This window comes from Taudactylus pleione, unplaced genomic scaffold, assembly GCF_031769625.1.
Source record: "Taudactylus pleione unplaced genomic scaffold, aTauple2 ptg000445l, whole genome shotgun sequence".
Lineage (NCBI taxonomy): Eukaryota > Metazoa > Chordata > Amphibia > Anura > Myobatrachidae > Taudactylus > Taudactylus pleione.
This window is the reverse complement of record NW_028284847.1, coordinates 1,377,307-1,393,317: the sequence shown is the minus strand read 5'-3', so window position 1 is coordinate 1,393,317 and position 16,011 is coordinate 1,377,307. Positions and strand designations below refer to the sequence as shown.

At 46.3% G+C, this 16,011-nt stretch overlaps 1 protein-coding gene across 4 annotated transcripts in view; it reads left to right on the top strand.

The window, feature by feature from the left end:
• The first annotated feature begins 7,524 nt into the window (after positions 1–7,524).
• Positions 7,525–16,011, top strand: part of LOC148505663 (zinc finger MYM-type protein 1-like) — a 59,453-nt gene continuing 50,966 nt past the window's right edge. For 2 of the 4 annotated variants that reach the window (XM_088447904.1, XM_088447902.1), the window contains exons 1-5: positions 7,525–7,637; positions 11,122–11,202; positions 13,611–13,708; positions 13,854–14,103; positions 15,522–15,614. In XM_088447904.1, the coding sequence (XP_088304030.1) occupies positions 11,169–11,202; positions 13,611–13,708; positions 13,854–14,103; positions 15,522–15,614 (475 nt within the window). In that variant the 5' untranslated portion in view covers positions 7,525–7,637; positions 11,122–11,168. The other 2 variants (XM_088447903.1, XM_088447905.1) reach the window with 2 other exon arrangements.

Genomic DNA, 16,011 nt, shown 5'->3' with positions numbered 1-16,011 from the left:
ATCAGAACAGCTGAGAACAAGTCCCACTCTTCCTTAGCACTGAATGGGTTGAATAGAAAATATGAACAGACAATGTAATAATCTCCCAGCTTTCGATACTAACCAAAAACCATTGTCAGGATTATTTATTAGAATTCCATATAACAATGCAGAACTTTATGTTGGTGACATATTGTACATTTCATTTATGAACGTGTATACTAAATAAATTATAACTTAATATATACTGTATGATTAGATATCTGAATTGCCCTCCATAAGATGGTTAAAATTTTAAAGCGCAAATGATAATAAATGTTCAAAAAGTTCATAAAAAGTCCATTGCCACAACAGGAATAAATATCAGAAAAAGTCTTGTATAGCCGTGATAGAGAAAAATTATTCTTGCTGGGAAATGTTTTTTTTTTTTTTAGAAAAACTTGAAAAGTTCTTAGTTTGTCTTTTTGTTGTCAAATACTCGCTATTGGCAGATAGCAGATGTCATATAAAATACAAATAAAAGAAATAGAAATCTAGTGCATTACTTTTTTTCTAAAATGGACATTTTATTTTTGCAAATACATAAAACATATTAATAAAACTTTGCATTACATAAGAGTGAAAAAGATGTAACAAGGGTCCAGATCTGGATAACTGGAACTCCAATGAAATCAGGTAAGTAGCCAGCGGTCACAGAGTAGGTGCCTCATACAACAAAAACATTTTCCAGCGAGAATTATTCTTCTCCATCAAGGCTATCTTTTATATTTATATGTTCATTTGTTTTCATATTACTGTATCTCTGTCATGTCTTTCAGCTTAAGGAAATGGTTTCTCACCTGTGTGACTTTTCTCATGTGTAACAAGATTTGATTTGTGTGTAAAACATTTCTCACACTCAGAACATGGAAATGGCTTCTCACCTGTGTGACTTCTCTGATGTGTAACAAGATCTGATTTCTGTGTAAAACATTTCCCACACTCAGCGCATGGATATAGTTCATCACATTTATGAGCTGTATAATGTGTAGCAATATCTGAGGTATCAGAAGAAATGTTAATATTAATAATATTATTGGCATCAGATGATAGAATTGAACTGTGAAGTACTGGATGTGTATTTTGGGGAAGAGCGTTTTCTCCTGGAGAACTTTGTGCGGTGATGTTATCTTTAATGTTACAATCTGGAGTGAAAATGAGATGTCCCTCCGAGGTATTCCCGCATCCATCTGCTGGAAATAAATGAATGGTTAAAAAAAACATCTTATTTTATATTGAGGAGCAGATTATAATGCCCCAAAAGGTTCATACTACTAGTGAATTCAAGATAGTTTGTAATTTAATTTTATTGTGCAACCTAAGTACACTTCATTAACACTATACTGTATATAGTTAACAGGACTCACTTGCTGATCGGATAAAAATTTGGCCTAAGATATAACACAACCACATTAGCACTCACATGGCTTACACCCAGCCACAGTGACATGTAGACAGTGCAGTCACATGACTCACCAAAGTCTCCGCAGCTGGGGAAACCTTTATTAGATAATGCAAAGTGCCTAGACAGCCTCATGAGAAAGGAAACCTCATATACTTGCGCTGTGTGAGGTTACTCAGTTGGTATCGGTGGTGTTTGTCTGATTATAGTAGTCTTCCCGCTAGGCTGTATTAGCAGGACGCAGCACCCTGCCCGATTTCAAAACAGCGAAATGCGACCTGCCGGCGCCCCGCTGAAAACAGCCTACCAGGTGTGCGGGTACCGTTCCCACCCACAGGCCGCAGTGTCCAGCGGGGGGGCTATTGCGGTGCAGCGCTGCTTCTACTAACAGTAAGGAGAGAGCCTGGGGCCAGCTCAGCAGGACTAAGGGCTGGGCACGCCCCCAAGAGTGATGAAAAGGAGGCGTGTCTTCAGCATACGCCACCTTTTCTCGTAACCACACCCTCTTTGTGGGCGCACGCTCTTCCCAGCTCCGGCCCTAGAATTAACACTACATAGGTATTTAGTACACGTAATAGAAAGTATAAATAATAAAATCAGGATGTGGATCATTACTAAGAATAATATAATAGCATTTATTGTGTAAACACTATTAAAGAGTCTTCATACAGCAGAAGATAAAAAGTTCACATCTAAATGTAATTCTCTACAGAGACCCGGAGACTAACCTGGCTTGGGTAATCACCAGGAACCCCAGCAAGGAGGTATGGACTTTTCTGCTGACTTCATGCAGCTGACAAGCACCGTGTGAATATCAGACATGAACAACAAGAACAGATGACAAAGAGAACACTGTCAGGATGTAGAGATAACAAAGATACAATGCACGAGGATATCACTGGCAGGATGTACAATTGACATTAAGGAACAAGGACATCAGGAACCACTAACTGGAAGCAGATCTCAAGAACAGGAAACAGCAGGAGCCAACAATCTAACGAAGACAGATACTCTGGCACCAGTCTAGTACATAGAGCAGAATAAATCTTTGTATCACCACCTAGAAAACTGGCAAAAATATTACCTAATGCTGAGACTGTGCAATAAAAAATAAATGTCCCGTCAAAGAGACACCAACAACATCTCTTCAGCATCTCAAGAGTCAAAGTCCTCTGCGAATAGATCAGCAATACTCAATGGAAGGTCCAGAAACGGCAGGAGTTTAGCAGTATACTGTATATCTGCAATTGCTGAAATAATCTCAGTTTTGTCCATTATAAACCTTCCTCTGACCACTCCAAACTCCTTGAAGCACCGTGTTGCAATTATGCCTGGCGAGTTCTCCCATGGGTTCCAGGATCTTTCATCTTCTGAGTTCTGTAATCACCTAAGTAGCCAAAATCTGTTCTGCAGTTCACCATTGAGCTCTGTACTCAGCACTCACCCTTCCGATTAGTGCCTCAGTCACCTGCCACTGCAGTGTGAAGTTTTATCCCGACTCTGGTCATTTGCCTTCTGCCTGGGCGTCCTCTGCATGGATCTGATCCCCTACATTGGCCCCCTCAGCTCCTGGGTACTGCTGGTTCTCATCTTGGTCTCTGCTCTATCGCCCCCTGCCTTGAGTCTTCTCCTCTTGTCTCATCCGGTCTCCGGCCTACACTTCTTTGTCGGCCGTGCCTTACTTTGGCACTTCTCCAATACGTGAATAAGCTCTGCTCAGAGCTCCCCTGCCACACTAAAAAAGCCTCCCTGGCTTTTCGCTTGCCGGAAATGTGAGAGGGGTGACCAGATCTGTTCCACATTATCGGCATCTGGTGGACCATGGCGTTCTACCTCTATTGTAGGTGTCGCTTCAGGAATGGCTGACTGCCCTACATCTACAACCTGGCTGCTGAAACCTGCACTAATTGCTGAAGCTCCATCACTTTGCTAGATCATGCTTTTATGCTTTCCAGGCCTGCTCCCCAATAAGGCCCCAGCCCCAGCCAGACCTGTGTTTTAGAAGGAGATTGGAAAACTGAAAATCCTCACGTCAGCAGATGGGGCGAGTACATCCTATCACAGGGGTCTTCAACCTTGGCCCTCCAGCTGCTGTGGAACTACACATCCCATCATGCACTGCCATAGTTTTAGCATGCTGTTATATCAAAAAGGTGGCAGTGCATGCTGGAATGTGTGGTTCCACAGCAGCTGGAGGGCCAAGGTTGAAGATCCCTGTTCTATCACCACCATTACACAGAGACCACCACACATCTGTTTTTAACAACCCAAATTTACCACGTCATACACTTACACCTACCTAAGGACCAAACACTCACTACTAGGGAGGCCAATCCCGGGATCGGCGGGATCCCGGAATTTTGCCGTAGAAATGGTTGGGATTGGAAGCTTCCAATCCTGGGATTTGGGATCGGCCATAGTTGTCTTTATTTAAAATGCCGGGCAGTGCTGCGCACCTTCAGTGATGACAAAGGTCAGGCTGCGCAGCATGACACTGGCTTGAGCGCCCATCCACCCTTCTACAGGCCGCTATCTGTTAGAAAGCCCCGCTGCCCGCCACCTGGAGGAGGGTAAGTCACTGTGGGGGCTGGGTGGTGAGCATTCTTTTTTTTTTTTTTTTTTAAAACCAATCCAATCCAGGGAATTCCCGGATTGAGTTTTTGTCAATCCCGAATCCCGGGATTGGCTTTCCTACTCACTACTGAGGCATGAACCGTCCACAATCCCCTAAAGCCTAGATCGCCACATGGCCTACCACAATGTCTGTCCTCCGATTCTATGCTCCAGCTATAGTTATACTGGCTGCTCCTCCACAAACAAGGACTCCAACCAAGCACTCCGAGGCCTACAACGTTAAGACACTTCACATGGCCTTCCCCCCTACTATACTTACCAACCAAGTTACCCCCCCTCCCCCCACACACACACTATCCCATTGGCTCCTATGGTCTCTTTAGGGTAGGGTCCTCTACCTAATGTCTCACATATGTCTACTCAATCTTCCTAGTATACATTTCATGTCTTATGCTGAAGTGTCCTGCCCAGGCTGCATCTTGATAAGTCCGCTATCCGTGCAGCCATTCTCTCTGGTATCAGCGACCAGCCTGTCGCTAGACATTTTGCCCAGGCTAAACACGGTATTTCTTCTGGACGTTACAGAATGATAGATCATGTGCCACCTCGTGTTTTTTGTAAACAAATATATATACATTTGCCTGTATTGTACTTGGGGTTTTATTTTTGTATACTGTACTGATTTTTCTTCTTTTTAAATATGTTTGTCTTTTTTATTTTATTTTTCGGTAGTTTATTTATGCTTTAACAATAGGTGTCTTTTCCTAGCCTGTCCTGGGCTTGCTAGGATTATGTTACACAGGTGTAATTTTGTTAAACTTACTGCAGGTGGTAGGGGGGTGCGCTTTTGTGAATTTAGATCTGTTTTGTTCACTTAAGCCTTATTCTTGAGGAAAACAGCTGTGTCTATATATAATATAATATATATATATATATGTGTGTGTGTGTGTGCAAACAATATGGATAGTGCACTCGTGAGAATAGTATAAAAGATAATTTTAATTTTAATAATGCTCACATACATCGGGATAAATGACTTTGTACATAGCCCGGTAATCAGCTCTCATTAGCTTGCAGATCTCTTAGCTGTCGTAGGTGCCTCCGGACCAACGCTGCTTCTGGGAGGTAGCAGATGGCGTCACAACGTCTCACGTCAGTTTGGCTAAGCCAAACACGTTTCGTCTATGACTTCCTATATCGTTTATTCCCTCCTATATCAGCTCAAAAAATGGCAAATATAGCCATTACAGTGCACCCAATATAACAATTGACAAAACAAGACATATGCAAACATACTATAATTAGAAGGTATTGAATAGATGACAGAGGAGGGTGTAGGATAAGAGAGTGCTGTAGTGACAAAGGAGGGTGTAGGATAAGAGAGTGCTGTAGTGACAGAGGAGGGTGTAGGATAAGAGAGTGCTGTAGTGACAGAGGAGGGTGTAGGATAAGAGAGTGCTGTAGTGACAGAGGAGGGTGTAGGATAAGAGATGGCTGTAGTAACAGAGGAGAGTGTAGGATAAGAGAGTGCTGTAGTGACAGGAGGGTGTAGGATAAGAGAGTGCTGTAGTGACAGAGGAGGGTGTAGGATAAGAGAGTGCTGTAGTGACAGAGGAGGGTGTAGGATAAGAGATGGCTGTAGTGACAGAGGAGGGTGTAGGATAAGAGATGGCTGTAGTGACAGAGGAGGGTGTAGGATAAGAGATGGCTGTAGTGACAGAGGAGGGTGTAGGATAAGAGATGGCTGTAGTAACAGAGGAGAGTGTAGGATAAGAGAGTGCTGTAGTGACAGGAGGGTGTAGGATAAGAGAGTGCTGTAGTGACAGAGGAGGGTGTAGGATAAGAGAGTGCTGTAGTGACAGAGGAGGGTGTAGGATAAGAGATGGCTGTAGTGACAGAGGAGGGTGTAGGATAAGAGATGGCTGTAGTGACAGAGGAGGGTGTAGGATAAGAGATGGCTGTAGTGACAGAGGAGGGTGTAGGATAAGAGATGGCTGTAGTGACAGAGGAGGGTGTAGGATAAGAGATGGCTGTAGTGACAGAGGAGGGTGTAGGATAAGAGATGGCTGTAGTGACAGAGGAAGGTGTAGGATAAGAGATGGCTGTAGTGACAGAGGAGGGTGTAGGATAAGAGAGTGCTGTAGTGACAGAGGAGGGTGTAGGATAAGAGAGTGCTGTAGTGACAGAGGAAGGTGTAGGATAAGAGATTGCTGTAGTGACAGAGGAGGGTGTAGGATAAGAGAGTGCTGTAGTGACAGAGGAGGGTGTAGGATAAGAGATGGCTGTAGTGACAGAGGAGGGTGTAGGATAAGAGATGGCTGTAGTGACAGAGGGTGTAGGATAAGAGAGTGCTGTAGTGACAGAGGAGGGTGTAGGATGACAGAGGAGGGTGTAGGATAAGAGATGGCTGTAGTGACAGAGGAGGGTGTAGGATAAGAGATGGCTGTAGTGACAGAGGAGGGTGTAGGATAAGAGATGGCTGTAGTGACAGAGGAGGGTGTAGGATAAGAGATGGCTGTAGTGACAGAGGAGGGTGTAGGATAAGAGATGGCTGTAGTGACAGAGGAGGGTGTAGGATAAGAGATGGCTGTAGTGACAGAGGAAGGTGTAGGATAAGAGATGGCTGTAGTGACAGAGGAGGGTGTAGGATAAGAGAGTGCTGTAGTGACAGAGGAGGGTGTAGGATAAGAGAGTGCTGTAGTGACAGAGGAAGGTGTAGGATAAGAGATGGCTGTAGTGACAGAGGAGGGTGTAGGATAAGAGATGGCTGTAGTGACAGAGGAGGGTGTAGGATAAGAGAGTGCTGTAGTGACAGAGGAGGGTGTAGGATAAGAGATGGCTGTAGTGACAGAGGAGGGTGTAGGATAAGAGAGTGCTGTAGTGACAGAGGAGGGTGTAGGATAAGAGAGTGCTGTAGTGACAGAGGAAGGTGTAGGATAAGAGTTGGCTGTAGTGACAGAGGAGGGTGTAGGATCAGAGATTGGTGGGGGGAGGGGATAATAGGGGGCACGAGGTTGGGTGGGAGGGGATAATAGCGGGCACGAGGGTGGGTGGGAGGGGATAATGGCGGGCACGAGAGTGGGTGGGAGGGGATAATGGCGGGCACGAGGGTGGGTGGGAGGGGATAATAGGGGGCACGAGGGTGGGTGGGAGGAGATAATAGGGGGCACGAGGGTGGGGGGAGGGGATAATAGGGGGCACGAGGGTGGGGGGGGAGCATGATAGGGGGCACAAGGGTGGAGGATGGGATCGGCACAAGGGTGGGGGGATAAGGGGGCTCAAGGGTGGGGGAATAAGGGGGCATAAGGGTGGGGGCGAGGGGATAAGGGGGTACAAGGGTGGGGGTCTGGGATAAATGGGACACAAGGGTAGGGGGGAACAGACAGTATTGGGAGCAGGAGTATAACGACCAGGACCTGCTGCTGTCAGACACAACGATGTCTTCTAATCACATTAACCTTGGAGCAGTAGGCGGAGACCAGATGAAAGGAACACGGGTACCACACATCCGATGCAGCGCATAGGACGGAAGTTGGGTGGAACGCAAAAGCCGGAAGTTGGGTGGAACGCAAAAGCCGGAAGTCGGGTGTGTAACGTCGTGCGGGTGAGAGCGAGGAGGCGGCCGGGCCCGGGAGCCTCTAGGGTGAGTAGTCCGCACGGGGAGAGGGACAGAGATACAGTGATGTACTTACAGCTGGTATAGAGCAGGTACATGGCTGGTGCTGGCTCATGTCACCATTATCCGCCACCATGGGGCTATGGTGGAGGGATTTTGGGTTGTGACTTGATCTCATTAAGTAGGACTGACCCCCTCTTGGCTTTTCACCCGATGTCCTCATATCCCCCACCTCGCCCTCATGGAGCCTCACCTGGTTTGCATATAATGGCTCCTCACAGCTTAATAATGGTCTCCTGATATCCTCTTACACCCTCCCAATACCCACCCCATACATACCACCCTCCAAGTACCCACCCCATAGTGCCCATCTTACACTTACACCCACATAATGGTCACCTCATGCAGCCCATCTAATACCCAATTTTGGGTCTCCTCATAGTGCCCATTTAATACTCACATATAGGTCACCTCATAATGCCCATCTAATAACCAAAAATATAGGTCACCGCATAGCCTCATAATGCCCATCTAATACCCACATATAGGTCACCTCTTAACCATATAGTTCCCATTTAATACCCACATATAGGTCACTTCATAATGCTTTCTAACACCCACATATTGGTCACCACATAGTGTCACCCCAGTGTCCATCTAATACCCACATATAGTTAACCTCATAGTGCCCATCTAATACACACATATAGGTTACCTCATATTGCCCATTTACCACCCACATATAGGTCACCTCATAATGCCTATCTACCACCCACATATAGGGTATGCAGTCGGGAAGCCGGTGGACGTAATTCCAACAGCCGGTCACCCGACTGCTTTATTCCGGCGAGGGTTAAATGACAGGCGTCTAAATCTGGACAACTGCCATTTTGCCGAGACCGGCGCCCGGCATCCCGATCGATGTGATGCTGAGCGCGGACAGCCACGGATTAGGTTTATGGCTCCCGGGGGGGACTTAGGGTTAGGCACCCCCCCCGGGAGGTTAGGGTTAGGCTAGGGGAAGGGAGGGTTAGGGTTAGGCACCCCCCGGGGGACTTAGGTTTAGGCGGCGGGGAAGGGGGGGTTAGGGTTAGGCACTGGGGGGAAGGTTAGGGTTAGGCACCCCTAAGGAGGGTTAGGGGGTAGAAATAGGTTAGTATATACTTACCTTGGACGATCATGATTTCTTCCTCTGCGGGGATGCCGCTGCCGGGTTTCCAACCACCGGGCATGGGTCCGGCGGTAAATCATACCGATTACGTACAATGATATATGAGGGAGAATAACAGCTCAAGGTACACACTGATATGTGGTATTATTATATAGGGGACTGTAGAGTGATATAAAGGGCGAATAACACAGCTCCCAGTACACACTGATATGTGGTATTATTATTATTTAGGGGAAAGAGGACCGTACAATGATATGAGGAGGAATACTATAGCTCCCAGCACACACTGATATGTGGTATAATTATTATATAGGGGAGATATTCATACCGATTCCACATATAGGTCGCCTCATAATGGCCATTTAATACCCACCTCATAGACTGGAGGTGAGATGACAGTCATTAGGGTAGAGAGCAGGAGGGGGGTATGGGGATATTAAGATGGAGTTGTAAGGGGGAGCGGTGAGGGGGAGGGGAGGCATTAATGGGATTATTATTATTATCCTTTATTTAATTGGCACCATAAGTGTTTCGCAGCGCTTTACATAGTACATAAAACAAATAAGTGAACAAAACACAAGTAACTTACAGTACAGTGCAGGACAAGGACATGATTTATATACATTGCTGCAATAGCGATTAAAGCACTCACAATAAGCAGCCGGGAGTTGGCAGTCACGTGTTAGGTGCCCTATGGGGAGTAAGGAGTACAAGAAAGTGTAAGGAGAAGCACATGAGGAAAGAGGTCCCTGCTCGTGAGAGCTTACATTCTAAAGGGGAGGGACAGGCAGACGGGCGTGACACAGTAGGGGAAGATAGCGAGGAAAGAGCATGAAGTGGGTTAGGATGAGTGCTGGAAGGCCTTGATGAAGTAGTGGGTTTTGAGAGCCCGTTTGAAGATTTGTGGAGAGTCTGATAGGGAGAGAGAGAGAGTTCCAAAGGTAAAGAGCAGCACGGGCAAAATCTTGGATGCGGGAGTGGGAGGAAGTAATCATTTGGCAATAGAGGCGGCGGGCATTTGTTGAGCAAAGTGGGCGGGCGGGAGTGTGAAGAGGGAGGGACGGGGGTGCTCGGAGAGAAGTGAGAGCATCAGCGGAACTGTAGTGCATGCGCAGTTTATAGACCACGCACGTGAGGCGACCATTTCCCATAGGCTACAACAACAGCACAACATCATCTTCAGAAGGTGTAATCTGAGGGGGCCCCATCTCTAATCTCTTGGTGAATCTGACCGCATCACATCCCCAAAGAAATCTGTGGGGGTTGTGGCTCTTGTCGGAAATTGAGGTAACGTATCGGAGATATCTTCTGCGATCCCTCATTAGTACATCTGGGGGATACTTAAAACTTGTGGTTATCCCTCGAAAACTGGTGTTTTTGGGGGAACATGTTGTAAATATTTGATAATATATAGGCCCCTAAGAGCTTTGTAGTTGAGGGAGAAGAGAATGTATTTCTGAGTGGTATAGGGAGCTGGAGGCGGAGATGTGCAGCAGAGATAGAGTAACGAAAGAGGAAAATGAGGCAGCAGCAGAGTTACCATTAGACTGGAGAGGTGGGAGTTAGGAATGCCAGAGAGGCAAACATTACAGTAATCAAAGCAGGAAATAATGAGGGTATGAATGAGATTTAGTAGCTGCCAGGTTTAGGAAGGGCCTAATGGGCATAATGTGGAGATGGAAACGGCAGGGATTCGATGTGGGGTCAGAGAGGAAAGGGAGGAGAGTGAGATGTCATCAGAGATGGTGGGAGTAGCAGAGACCTTGGCTGGGGGAAAGACTATTCATTCAGTTTTGAAAGTATTGAGTTTTATTAAGAGTTGTATCATCCAAGATGAAATGACTGACAGAAGGTGACACAGAAGAAGTCAGAGGTCCAGGTAAGAGATGTAAATTAGTAGCTTCGGCACAAAGCTTGTAGCAAAGACCAAAGGAGAAGAGAAGGGAGACAGGGACAGAACCTTGGGGAACTCTGATGGGAAGGGAAAGTCCAGGGGAACTGGGTGTAAATGTGGACAAGGAGCAGTTGGACAAGTACGGGGTGATCCATCAGAGAACGGAGTCACATCCCAATGGAGAGGAGGGTTTGTAGGAGGAAGAAGTGGGTTCAAACAGTATCAAATGCTGCTGTGAGGTCAGAGAGTATAGGAACAGAGAAATGGCACAGGAGTGTGTGCTCATTCAACGCTCAGTATACTGGCCAGTCACTGTCAGCTGACCTAACTACAGGGGGCGATCATCAGTCACCGCTGGCTAATGTGTGTCTGGATGATGACTGTATCCTTGGGTGTGTCCGGTTCCTATTAGGTGTGAGGACATCACTATCTATGTCTCCATGCAGGAGTTGGGGAGTATATAGAGGAGCACAAGACTCTGTACAAGGACGTTATGATGAAGAATCATCAGCCCCTCACATCACTGGGTAAGAGGAGACATTGATGTATCATAAAAGGGACAGCCGTGTTGAAGGCCACCTATATACAGACATCATCTGATAATGGCGTATAAACAATTTTTCTCTTTCATCCATATTGGGGGACACTGCTGTACATTCGGGTATAGAGGGCACTAGTGCTGGAGCAGGGCACAGCTACACTACAGACTTGTTGGTTCTGACTTCTCCCACTCTATGCCCCTCCCCTGGAAGTAGCGAGTAAAGGTGCTCAACTGCACGCCTGCACTGAGAACGTGAGCCCTGGCTCCGATAGGCGCCTCTCAGTTTAGTTTAGGGATGTGCAGGCTCGGATTAGTTCAGATTTTCCCGCCAAGTTTGGATTTTTCTCTCCAAAAATCAGGTTTCAGATAGAGGCAAAACGTCATCTTTCATAGACTTTTGTCCAGAAATGATGATGTTTGTCCATTAAAGATGACGTTTTGCCTCTTTGTGAGACCCGATTTTTGGCGGGAAAATCCGAACTAATCCGAGCCTACACATCCTAGTTTAACCTCAGTTGTCCCAGTCACTTTCTCCCCCTCCCTCCTCTCATACATAGCGTGGACAGGACACAATGGTTTACATACAAATTTGATGTTTGCGATCCTGCTTGCAGTCCCTGTCAATCATGCTGCAGCGTTTAGGGGGCTTTGCGAGGGTTGAGGACCGTTTTGCAAAATGGGGTGCCAAGCCTAGGGTCTGCGTCGTTGGATGCAGACTTTCTGGACACATCTGACCAGTTCCGATGGCCAGTCCGAGTAAGAGTCGTCTCATGCAGACTGGCCGAGGGCTGCGACTATCCAGTGCTGCATCTTCGGATGCAGCACTCGGACTGCAGATACAAGTAGGAGGCGTCTACTTCCTAGAGACTCCTGCTGCTGCATTTGCATTTAGTTGTACAGAAGCGGCAGTGCAATAACGTCCGCATCTGAATTAGGCCTATGGTACACTGGAGGCTCCTCCTAAAGTTAGCGTTTCCCTTGTTCTCGAAGGTTACCACCCCCCAGTGACATACTTCTAATTTTAAGGACAGCTGGAAATCTTAGCCAGATAATTAAGAACCAACCCTTTTCTTGCATACCTGATAATTTGTCTTCCAAGACTCAACACTCTCAGCTGGTGGCAGAAAGAGCAAAACATCAACACGGGATTGGACTGTGATGGCCCCTTACCCCCAACGTACATGGGTGGGAGGAGCTGTGACCTTATCTTTTCTACTCCAGGGCCTTTGGTCTATGGAGAAAATATCACTTCCTATCAATGGTCCTTTAATTGTAAGCAGCTCTCAATGCACTAAATGGGGCCGTGAATTCTTGATGGGCAGTTTAGTAAAAATTAAATTGGACAGTATAATGGCGTTGGCTTACACCAATTTCCAAGAGGGAACTAGGAGTCATTTGGCCATGCAGGAAACATTGAAGATCATGCTTTGTGCAGACTGTCCCAAACATTTTGACACTCTTCATTACATACATTAGGAGAGTAGACTACCTCAGTTGACAGGCCATCCACCCTGGAAAATGGCCTCTACACCCAGATGTTTTAAGCAAATTACAGAAGGTGTGGTTGTCAGAGTTCCACTTCATGTCCTCTGTATTGAGCAGTAGGTTATAGCCGCTATTCACCAAACCTTTTTTTCTGAAGGAGCCCTGTTCTTGATTGGATCACAGCCTATTCTACCAGTTCGATGATGGCTTCCTGGGTGGCACGGAATGGAGCCTCAGAAGAACCGAGCTGCACTGTAATCCCTCCCCAGGTTCCCTGGTATTTTTTTGTCTGGTTGTTTGATGGTTTAGTGGATTTTTTCATAATAAACTGAAGTCTTTCCTGGGAAGGGGGGGGGGTCATAGAGAGGGAGAAGTCAGAAACCAATAAGTATCTGGTGTAGTTGTGCCTTGCTCCAGCACTATTGCCCTCTATACCCTAGTGTTCACTCTAGGTCCGACTCCGGGCAGGGCGCCAGACCTAGAGAAAGGGCATATCTGCGCGTGCCTGAAAAGGTGGCATGTCTTTAAGACACATCCCGTTTTCGTTACTCTTGGGGTTGCCTGGCACATGTGGAAATGCCAGGCTGCCCCCAAGCACTGCTGTCAGTGTGCATGCGCCCGACATCCATTCACCGGTGGTGACTGCTACACTGCAGTTTTCCCCACTTGCGGGACACTGCGACCAGCAGTTGGGGGCGAAACCCGCAGGCTGTTCAGCGGGGCGCCACAGCGGATGGCAGGGTGCTTTTTGCCCATCATAAATAGGGCAGGACGCGGCGCCCCGCTAAAAAAGCCTAGCGGCAGCGATATACCCCAGGTTACTGCAGTGTCTCCCAAACGTATTCAGAGAAACAGATTTTACGGTATGTACAAAAATACTAATATTCAGTCACTCTATGTCTTCTGCAGATTGGTCCAGTAACAGAAATACTCCAGAGAGATGCCCCCGCCCTCTTAATTCTCATGAGGATACAGAAGAGAATCACAGGATCCCACAGGAGCATCAGGTAGGTGGAATTTAGGGTCTAAATACCAAAATGACTTTCGCTGTATGATATGTAAGCAAACTGCATATGTATAATCCTATTGCGTAATCTCAATGAACTCAGACATCATTAAAGTGCTTTTTTTAATGTTTTGTGGGTAATTTAGGTTGAAGGTCTGACTAATATTAAACTAGAAAATATAGAGGGAGAAGAAGAGATGTTTGCGACTGATATGAAGGCAGAAGATATAGAGAGAGAAGAAGAAACATATGTGACTGATAATGCAGTAGATACAGAGGGAGAAGAGGAGACGTATGTGACTGATATGAAGATGGAAGTTATAGAGGGAGAAGAAGAGACATATGTTAGGGTTGAACAGCAGTGTAAGGAGAAGATAATCCCTACAGATATCACAGGTAAGTAATAAACCCCTATTACAGAAAAGAGTCACATATTCTCCTTCCTCAGTCACTACAGCAATCTCTTATCCTACACCCTCCTAGTATAGACCTATGAGGGAAAGTATTGTCCCAGTAGGAGAGGGGGTGTCAGAAGCAATCAGCCTCTATTATACATCATGTCACTGTGTGTTACCAGCCCAGAGATCTGACCAGTCTCCTCCCAACACTCTGTAGTGTATCTCATACATCAGGAGCCATCAGCCCCTATTATACTTCGGCTCTCCCCCTCACATCATGTCATTGTGTGTTACCAGCCCAGATATCTGACCAGTCTCCTCCCCACACTCTCTGGTGTATCTCATACATCAGGAGCCATCAGCCCCTATTATACTCCTGCTCTCCCCCTCACATCATGTCATTGTGTGTTACCAGCCCAGAGATCTGACCAGTCTCCTCCCCACACTCTCTTATGTATCTCATACATCAGGAACCATCAGCCCCTATTATACTCCTGCTCTCCCCCTCACATCATGTCACTGTGTGGTACCAGCCCAGAGATCTGACCAGTCTCCTCCCCACACTCTGATGATCTCCTGATGTGATCTAATGAATCTCCTGCTCTCCTCGTATATTATTTTGTGTTACCTGCTCAGAAATCTGACCCATCTTCTCCTTCCTGCACTCTGGTGATTGGTATGTCAACTTTCATAATTTCTACATGGAACACGTCAAACTTCTGTAAAATGCCGACATGTTCACAGTTTCCACATGTGAAAAGTTGACATACTGCTTGGATAGGTGGGCTAGGGTTAGGCTGCAAAAGGGGAGGTTAGGGTTACGTTTTAGGGATGTTTGGACTGTAGGACGTGAGTTTAGCTACAAGTCCCTGTCAGTACTGCTGCAGTATGAGCCAGAAGTCATCGTGGTGTCACTGCCAGACCTGGAGAAAACCGCTGGAGCAGATAAGTTACTGCTAGACAACCTGGAATATTTTGTCGACATTCTAATCATGACGTGGTCAATGTTGACAACATGGAGAACTTACGTCCGTACAAAGGGACATCACCATAGTGATTCCATCAGTGATCAGTGAGATGAGACGTTGTGTCACATGACCATTGTCTTCCTTGTGCACTAACCATCAGTATAATAATTGGTGATGATTTGTCCTATCTCCCATGACGGGACACACCACCAGTAGAGGAGCTCCACTGCGCCGGGAACAGTGAGGAAGTAAACCTTCCTTTTGATGCAAAGAACAAATGAGCAGGGTGTTGTATTTTCCTACTTACTATTGCCAAAGGTACGGCTCTGTGGACCACTTGTGGCGCCTTATACTGTAAATAAAGTGTAATAATAATAGTCGGTGTTTATTTATTTTTTAATTTTTTAAACTGAGCCAATATTATATTAGTTATTTTTTGTTTTCACAGGCCCAGAACAGCACCACCGCTATGAGGTGGAGGTGGAGGTGGAGACTGAAGAAGAAGACGGGGCACTGGGGTCCGACAGTCCTTCCCAGCCAAGTAAGTACTGTATAGTATAGTATGTACATTGTTTTACTACTGTAGTGTACTTTTTTTTTTCCTTTTAAGAGTGTCTATTACTCCTGTACTCCAAAGACAACACTGCTCTTTACATCTCCAACCTCCGCTCCTAACACACTGCCTCCCGCCCTCTCCGGTTGGCCAATGGCCGGCGCTTTGCATCGCCTTAAACTTGCACTGAAAACCCACTGGTGCTTCGACGCGTACCCTGCCACCAAGTATCGTAACTAGGGATGTGCAGGCTCGGATTAGTTAGAATGTTCCCACCAAATTCGCCTTTTCCCGCTAAAAATTGGGTCTCAGAAAGAGGCAAAACGTCATCTTTCATTAACAAACATCATCTTATATGGACTTTTGTCCAGGAATGATGATGTTT